Source organism: Rhamphochromis sp. 'chilingali' (genome assembly GCF_963969265.1).
Source record: "Rhamphochromis sp. 'chilingali' genome assembly, chromosome: 1".
In the NCBI taxonomy this organism is placed as follows: domain Eukaryota; kingdom Metazoa; phylum Chordata; class Actinopteri; order Cichliformes; family Cichlidae; genus Rhamphochromis; species Rhamphochromis sp. 'chilingali'.
In genome coordinates, this window is record NC_137929.1 from 40,741,461 (window position 1) to 40,751,024 (window position 9,564).

The 9,564-nt window shown below is 38.3% G+C and overlaps 1 protein-coding gene and 1 long non-coding RNA gene across 2 annotated transcripts; one reads left to right on the forward strand and one right to left on the reverse strand.

Annotated features, from left to right (window-relative positions):
* Window positions 1–1,194: 1,194 nt before the first annotated feature.
* On the reverse strand, window positions 1,195–3,506 carry LOC308392032. The gene is made up of 3 exons (XR_013970746.1): window positions 3,383–3,506; window positions 2,108–2,188; window positions 1,195–1,875 (listed from the first exon to the last, which is right to left on the reverse strand). It is a non-coding gene; the product is annotated as an uncharacterized lncRNA (long non-coding RNA).
* Window positions 3,507–3,618: 112 nt separating this feature from the next.
* LOC308391913 (uncharacterized protein) lies at window positions 3,619–7,934 on the forward strand. Its single transcript, XM_080874699.1, has 7 exons — window positions 3,619–3,776; window positions 5,410–5,879; window positions 6,060–6,248; window positions 6,379–6,474; window positions 6,672–6,825; window positions 6,975–7,160; window positions 7,292–7,934. Exons 2-7 carry the CDS (start codon window positions 5,412–5,414, stop codon window positions 7,333–7,335), a joined length of 1,137 nt encoding a protein of 378 aa, XP_080730825.1. The 5' UTR covers window positions 3,619–3,776; window positions 5,410–5,411; the 3' UTR covers window positions 7,336–7,934.
* Window positions 7,935–9,564: the final 1,630 nt, after the last annotated feature.

Sequence of the window (9,564 nt, forward strand, 5' to 3'; positions counted from 1 at the left end):
AAACAAAGTAGTTCTATCAAAAAAGATTTTTGACTGGCCAAGTTAAAGACCTGACCTTTGTCTAAATAAACTAAAAGGACCTGAGGCAGGTAATAGGGCTGGGCCATATCATACCGTTCACGATAATACCGGTATAATGTTGGGCAACGATAAGAAAATGAAATATCGCAATAGAATATGGATAAAACGCGCATGCGCAGTGCCTTTGTTTTCATACGCACATGGCGGTGACGGAGAATGAGAGAGGCGGAAGTGGATCGTTGAATGAAACAGATGAACCAGAATTGGTTTGTTTTTCTGAAAATCGACAGTGCCCCTTATAATCCCGTGTGCCTTATGTGTGAACTCTGGTTGTGTTTACTGACCTCGAAACGATTTTATGTCGTACACGGCGCTCGAAAATCTGTCAAATGTTTTAGTACGACTTTGCTAAGCTATGAACCCGCACCGCTTGATGGATTGTCGGAGCATTACGGCTATCGTAGGCAGGAGCCTCGCGGAGTGATACGTACGGTGCTTCAACATAATATTACCGCATTGTGTGTGTATAACCTTTTTTAAGTTTTGTGGATATTGTACATGGTTATGCTGAGGATATGTCGGCCAGTTTCCTCTGAAAATGCCTTTTGGTTCAACTGTCAGCAGGGAATTTGCACTGTTACATTTTTAGAATCAGAATCAGAATCAGAAAGGGTTTTATTGCCAAATGTTGAGCGGGTTTACAACATTAGGAAATTGCTGCGGTGCTTCAGTGCAAACATACTGTTATAAATTAAGCTTAAATAGACATGAAAATAAAAATGAGAATAAGAATTAAAAGTGCTAAGTAGATAGATAGATATATACATGATATATACATGAGTGCAGGTGGTGATCAGTGCCAAACATGGAATGATGCAGTGAACACAGCGTAGGGTCATGTGTTAGTGGTGGGAACAGTCATACCGTTATTGTTCATGTGTTCAACAGCAGAGGGGAAGAAACTGTTCTTATGGCGAGAGGTTCTGGTGCGAATGGACCGGAGCCTCCTGCCTGAGGAGAGCAGGTCAAACAGACTGTGTCCAGGGTGAGAATATATAACTTTTATATAACTTTAATGCACATAAAAAACAGCTGCTTGCTTAAGTGAAATACATTGATGTTTTTTTGTTTGCACTAATAAAATTGTGGAGTTGTAAAGTATTTTGTCTTGTGTCAATTATATCATCAGTTATATCGTTATTGCAAATTTTCAAATGTGTATCGTGATAAATATTTTTAGTCATATCGCCCAGCAGGTGACATGACTAAGCACTTCTAGCACGTAATTCAGGAAACACACCATCATTGCATAGATTATTAAGTTCTGAAAAGTAGAAATTAGAAAATAACCACGATTGAAATGAGTCAGAAACCAATGTTATCAGAGATCACAAAATAAACATGGGTTTTATTTTATTAAGGTCAAACTACCAACAACTAGAACTCAAAACAATCTCCAACGTGAAGACGCATTCCTTCCTCGGAAAACTAAAAGGGAAGAATCTAGCTACTACCACCACATCGGTGCACACCATTTGCAAAACACATTAACTGGACACCCTCCCGACACAAAAATCCTGCAGAGGAAGAAAACAGAGTTAACCACATACAGGAAGCACCACTGCTGTAGCATAAGTTTGTTTATTTAATTAGCTTGTTTTTTTCCAATGCCTAATTATGGCCCCCTTCACTTGCATCCCGTTGGACCTCATATTAAGTTATCCAGTTAAAAACTATAAAATAAAGGTTAAAACCTGCAATGGACTCCAGGTGTGTGTGTTTTTCTTTATGGAATAACAAAGGAACAGACCTCTCCTGGCCAGGAAAATGCTTGTCAGTCAAATGCCCAAATACCTTTGGAAAATGTGTAGAAAAACAGCTGTAACTACTCAGTTATCACATTACTTTTTTACACCCTTTGATTTAAACCTCAAAGTCTGTACTTCAGTCTGATTGATCCGCTGATGTCATGTACAGGGTAACCAGGGTAATCTTTACTCCATTGCAATTTTTATGATGCACTGCACACCACAAGGGTATAACATATGTGATGTGATGGAGCTGGGATTGCAAGTTTGATTCCCACCTGGTATCCAGTAAGGATCCTGGCTAGACTCCCCATGGTAAAAACAAGCCCTGGAATGGCGCGGCTACGTCTGCAGCCTGTCTGCAGTTCAGGACACAAGCATTTCACTACATGTTCACTAAATGTTGTACTGTGTATGTGACAAATAAAATTTGTATTAAATTACATTTGTACTGTATTAATGTGACGTTGACAGTATTCAATTGTTTACAAAATTTACATTTCTGTTCCTTCACTCGGAACATTCTGTCGGATTCACTACAGATAAATCTGCACCCACCTGACCCCAAAAAACCCAGGGAAGCATATGACCAGTTTCATGTGCAGTAACTCAACCAGCACGACCAGTTTTGCATATTAAAGGCATGACGAAGAAATAACTTCACGCCACTGACCCTGATTAATGCCAACCATATATCCTGACTGACGTGTAAAAGGTCCACCCTCATTCTTTCTCGGAAATTCTGAAGTGGAAGTTAAGTAGCAACAATGAAGATTTGATCTGCAATTGCAAAAACCTTGAAGCACCGAATAAAACTTAAGTGAACACAGATATCAGAACTTTAGTGTCTGTGTACTTAAACACAATAAGGGAAAAGGAAACAGTGTATTTCGAAGAGCTGTGTTCATAATAAAGTAAAAAAAAATTGACCAAGTCAGATTATTTATTAGTTAATAGTAAGAAAGTGCACGACAGAAGTGTTGCTGGATTTTAGTAGACATCCAAAAATTATTTTACAGTCAATACACTACACAATAAACAGAATGACATAAAGATCATATCCACAGGAAGCAACTACCCTGCTGAAAGAAAAATTAAAGGAACACTTTGAAAGCACACAGATCATATAGGCGATGGTGTCCTGATGGATCTCCTCCCAGATCTGGACCTTGATTTTAAGTCAAATCTTTTAAGTGGCCTTCTTCTCAGGAGGACACTTAAAACCCACTTTAGACAATGGAACATATTACGTTTACACAAATGGCCAAGAGGAACAAACCGAGCTTTGTGCCTTTGAGGCAGATCAATTTTCTTTCACTTTAAAAGTTTCAGAATTGGTTTAAACAGTCAGTAAAAATATTTTGATATTTGAAAAAAAAAAGCCCAACCAGTTCAGTCCAAGTATGTATAAACCAGAATGGCTCTGTGACCTGCTCAATCATTCTTTCTTTCTTGTGCATTTTCAGAGTTAATAAAAATATTTGGTAATTAGTCTCATTGCTGTTCGATGGCAATATACACATTAAAGATTGAAGTAGATCCCCTGTTTTTACCTCAATATCCATGTAGGTTGCATGCATTGTCAAGGAAGTGGTGAATTTAGAAACAAAACTCTCTAAAACAAAGAGGTGGAAAGACAAAATTCAGGTTTGTTTCAACGCGACACACCCTTATTCCTCGCCCCACCCTGATCACTAGAGTGATGGCAGAGTTTCACATGTAATGCTCTTGTAATGCTTGCAATTTTCTCCCCTCCCCTCTGCTTATTTAACAGTGACAGAAAGTGAACAGGTGTCACTTGTTCATCTGGAAGCCACTGGATACATCAGAAGCTGTCCACCTCCAAGCCCTACCTGAGACTGAAACTACGTAGGCAAAATCTGAGGAACGATATATCTTTAATTCAATTTCTTTCACTATTTGCACTGGAAATAAGAAAACTTACAGGTAGGTAAAAACTGTTGTGATATTTTGATACCATAGTAGCATTTACAGGATATTGTTTTATTGTGATATTATACAGAAAAGAGTTACTCAATAAGGCCCATTTAATAGTTGTTTTTCTCTTTCTCTCTGACCCAAGAATTAATGTGTAAGACTCACAGGCTGGTACCCCAAGGTCGAAAACACCACAGAGACGAGACCACTTCCTTACTCCCATCCTCCCTTCCTTATCTCTTAGAAAAAGGCTCGTTAAAGGCCAGGTGGTTTGTTTCAGAATTCACTAATGAAAGAACTCTGTATTCTGTGTATTTTGCTGGGATGATCATAAATTGTAGCTGAACTGATAAACTACACACAGGATACTTCTTTGCTCACAAGGCAGGAAGACGTTTCCTTATTTGGTCTGTACTGGTTTGAACTGAGAACTTGCTGACACACGAACCTTTTTTTCCTCTATATAAACTGCTGTGTATCAAATAAACCTTTGAGTCGATTGGGAAGGCAACCTAAAGCAGTCTCTGTTTTCTTGTTCTCCCAAGCTGCTCCCGAGCTCGTACTAACACGCTGAATGGCATACCTGAGTGTTACTTTAAATAATTAGGAATCTTAGAAGGAAAGGACAGAACTCTGCTTATCGCTCACGCCACGGAGGAAACCCGGGACGGCAATTTCCTTCAAAAACAATACATATGCAACATCATATCAGTTTTTAAATGAGTTTTTTTTGTTCAATATCTGTTTAAGTTTGACATTCACTATCTAATAGTGTTTTGTGAAGAGTAGTAATTTATAATCGTAACAATGAATAAATTAGGATTGCAATTAGCTTTCAATAGTATTTCATTATATATATAACCTAAATAACTTTTTTGGAGTCTGGAGTACCTTTGTTGTAAACTGAAAGACTGTTAGGCTTACTTTCCAATTACAATATATTAGTCATTTGAAAACATGAACAAATTTATTACTTTCATTACTTTATTACTTTTTATTAATCTTAATGTTTCATTGCATTTATGGCACTCTTATGTCAGTTGCCAGTTTGGTTTGATTGTTTTTCTTATTTATTTGAGCAACTTTTCGTGTGATATTTGGTGGTGGGATTTATTAGCGTTTTATTTTGTGGTTTAATGTTTCACTTTTTTGTTATTTAACTCCATACTTATATCATCTGTAAAAACAAATTATGTGTTATCTTGCTGCACTTAATTCTAGAGCCTGTACTGTAAGTGCTACTGATTATTTTGTAAAAGTCCTCACCGTTGTTATATAAGCCAGTATTCCCTATGTTATGTTTGAATGGTATACACAGATGATGAAGTTGATTTTTAATTCCAAACCGAACAACTCACCTTCTGCTTGTTGAGCTTTGATGTGTACACTGATGCTTGCACTGGCCTCAGTGCTAAGGATATTGTAAAATGTGAGTCAGAGTGCACTCTGGTGGACAAATATATGATGAAAAAACCACAGAGTGAGAGAGAGAGAGAGAGAGAGAGAGAGAGAGAGAGAGAGAGAGAGAGAGAGTAGCTGTAGTGACAGTAAATGTTATTAAATACAGTGCTGTAATAAACTTCACTTCACTTACAGTTAATAGTTAGAGTTTACTCAATCTCTGTTATTCCCTCTGTTTTAGGCATGGACAGCAGACTAGTCCTCACTCTCCTGTTTGTGATGCTGACTGGGTGTTTCATGGGCACTTATGCTCAAAACATTACGGCAGCACCCAACAACACAACGAGTGTGACTCCAGCAACCAGCATAAATGCTACCAGCACAAACACCACCTCCAACGCCAGCACCCCAATACCATCCAGCAACAACACCACTTCCAACGCCAGCACCCCAATACCATCCAGCAACAACACCACTTCCAACACCAGCTCCACAACACCATCCAGCAACAACACCACTTCCAACACCAGCTCCACAACACCATCCAGCAACAACACCACTTCCAACACCAGTTCCACAACACCATCCAGCAACAACACCACTTCCAACACCAGCTCCACAACACCATCCAGCAACAACACCACTTCCAACACGACTGCAGCTCCAACACCTGCCCCACTAGTGCCTGACAGCAATGTGACAATTCTTAATGTGAGTAATGTAGAAAAAATTAAAAATATATTAAAAAAATATATTTTAAAAATAAATTAAATTATTTGTTAATTACTATAGCAGAAGACTGACAAAAACAAGTTGCAGTTGCATTGATCAGTACCTATTAATGTATACAACTAAACCACTCTCTAACATGGATCTTATTTATCCTTGCAGACCTCTTTTACTAGAGATAATTGTAGCAAGACACAGCTGTGCGTTTCTCAGCCCTCTGGCTGCGACCCCTCCAGTGGGACATGTTTCTTCCTTGGTAGCCAAGCGCTGGGAGGTCAGAATTTTAAGTTTTCACTTTCAGGACAATCAGACGGCTACGCTGCTCTCACCCTGTCACGGAACACCACACAGGTATGTCAAATTTAATCCTTTTAGCACAGATGAAAATACAGTAAAGTTTAACAATGAGACAGTCTAGTATTTTGTTAGTCGTCATCTTTATAGAGAGGTAACATTTACAATTTCTGGTTCTTCACCACAGGGAGTCAATGACACAACCTACATCTGTGCAAATGACAACAATGTAGTCAAATACATAAGTGCTCTTCTCAACAATGGCAAGCTGAATCCCACAAAGGTGAGTTCTACTAGCAGACTTTTGAAAAACAGTTTAGTAATACTTTTTTAGGGTTGGAGTGTGTGACAAATGCTCATTCTGCCTATCACTACTTATGCCCTTGTGTTGCCTTCACTTACATTGAAGTTTAATAATGAAGAAATTATTATCCTAATAAAAACTAAGCTCTTCTCTTTGTGATCTGTTTTCTTCCACAGCTTCAAGTCAACAATGTGAAGGGCAGAATCAATGGAAGGAACATCCAGTGTCAATTTGATGCCACAGTACCAGTCTCTACTAGAGCCCAAACTAAAGCAGCCGCAGACAGTACAAATTTCTCAATGTCAGTCTCCACTGGAACTTATAATGCCAGTAAGCTAACACATCAACATCACATCAATTGCACCTTTAACAGACCTCTTTTAATGATGGTTACACAGACCATCACTGACAATATATCAATATGTTGTTATGTACTTTAAACACATCAGTGATCTTTTTTTCTCTGCTTGTTCTTTCAGCTTCAGGGGATCTGGGTAGCCCTGCTTTCCAAATAACAACTAATGTGGTAAACCTGAGTGATGTTAATGCCACCGTCACCAATTTGGTTAGTTCCAACTCCACCAACACCACCACCACCACCACCACCAAACCCACCACCACCTCTGCTGCTAATGCAATTACAATCCAGCAATCAATGATGCAAGGTAAAAGTACCAGATAAGTTTTCTTCTTTCTTTTGGTTTAATACTTACCTGAGAAAAGAATATGTGCTTCAAACATGAAACACGTAGAGTACTTAATACTTGTTCTTCTGTTCTTCCTTCCTCGCCTCTAGCTTTGCTGATCACTGTGGGCATCCTGACTCTGAGCTGGCTATAAGGAAACTGAAACCTGCCCTACATAACAGATTAAAACTTCCCTATCCAACCATGCTACTATTTTTAAACTCACAGGTTTACTATCAACAGTATGTCCCAGACTCCTATGATTAATTTTGTGGGAAAAGGTCACATTACAAATCAGGACTGGTGGAGGGCAATCACTTTCGAGAAGCTTTTTTTATACTGCTTTTACATGCAGTTAGAGATTTGGTTGGAATCATTTGCAGAACTCTTTAAAACGGTGTGGTAAGATGGGGCACAACTGCATTATTAAGAGTAACCGAACACATAGTTTGAATTAAGTGAACCAGAATCACGGCTTTTACCAGTGTGTGCAATTTATGCAAATTTTGGGTAAAGGGTCTGGTACCCTTTAAAGCCCACACTTTTATTGCTAAGCAAAAACATTCGGTAAGTTTATGGTTACTTTGATTATTAAACTGCTAAACCGTGTAAACAGAAACTGCTGGTAAACCATTGTTTGCCTTTGTCTACCCTTAGAACACCAAAAGCAAAATTCATTTGCTGATGATGACAATGATGCCAGCAAATGGCAGAGGTGCATTTAAAAACAATTATGTTCTGATAGTATATTTCTATTATATGTTGTTTATATGAATGCTGTTTGTTCAGCAGTACCTTTACAATGATGCCTTCAGTGGCTGATGTTCACATGTGTTGCTTGCTTTTTAGCAGGTGTTCACAAATAACGCTATATGTGGTACTACTGAAGATGCTCGTGTAATGATTTTGTATTACATGTTTATAATTAAATATTTATCAAAAAAATATTTTGTGTGTTTTCTGATGGATGTTGCTAGATTTGAATTGGAACTTTTAACGTTTAGTCAATTTTGGGTGTTCTCAAATGAAATTACTTAAAACTACAATATTTTCACTACATGCACTTTTCATGCGGTGCAGTTGTGTCTTGCCATATATTAAAGAGTCAGCCAGATAAGTCACTGCCCAGAGCTTGTGACCATAAGGATACGAATGCTGATCAATATGAAGTGACACGTTCACTATCAAGCTCAGATCTCTCTCCACCCAAACAGAGCAGCACAGCAGCCACATCAGTGTCAGGAGCCTGAGATCCTCAACATATCCTAGAAACTTGCTCCCAAACCGGAGCAGGTGAAAACCATGACATTGAACTTGAGGATGTTAATTCTTATCCCAACACTCACCCAGGAAAACCCCCAGTGCGAGTTAGAGATCACGGTCTGATGAAGCCGGGAGAAAAGCATCATCTGGAAAGTGCAGAAACGAGATCCTGAGACCACCACCTTGAATGCAACTAAAAATTCTGTCCATAAATATAATGAACAAAATCTGTGACAAAGGGCAGCTTTGTAGTCCAACAGCAAACAAGTGCATACAAACATGTATGACATGTCAACTGATCCAACATCTCTATATTTTGATTACTTTGAGCTTGGGAAGATCCTCATCCAGATGATTATTACAGCAGTGGAGTCATTCTTCTTCAGCGTGACCTAAAGAGCGTTCATTTCCACCTTGAATCCTATGTGTGTGTTTTTTTTATTTAAGACCCATGTCAAACATTTACTAAATAAATAATTCCATTTATTAAAACTGGGTGGAACTGGATGCTTTTGACTGGTGTTCACTGCAACCACAAAACATTTGTAAAGCACTAATGAAAGTACACACATAAAAATGATGTGACATCACCAGGAGCAAATTTACTAGAAAGTGAAAAGAATAGCAAAAAAACACAAAACCAAACCCTGTGCGAGACCTGTGGCGTCTGTTCAGGTGTTACACATGTCAGTGTGGAATTTTAAATTGCTGTGGGCAATATTGCTCAAGCACATTTCTTATTACTGAGTATATTTAGAGTCCATAATGAGCTGTTTGACCAAGAGTTTTGGACACAAAGAAAAACTTGGTGTGTGGAACATAAATGTGTAATGAGAAAAGGGGAATGAAACAGAGAAAAGTCTATAACAACGATGTGGACAAAACATAAGAAAACTTATGAAAACTTCAGAAGCGAGATTTGTTTAGAAGAAGCAAATGTAATATGTGGGTGTGTTATCCTTCATGCAAACAACACTGAATAAAAATTTACATGTTTGTTTGCACCAGAATAAATGAGGTAGAAAGGTTTGTGATTTGTTATGCTCTGAAGAAAACCACAGTGGCAGTAAAGTGACAATAGCTGGGATTATTTTCCAAAGCCATGAGTGGGAGAAATTAT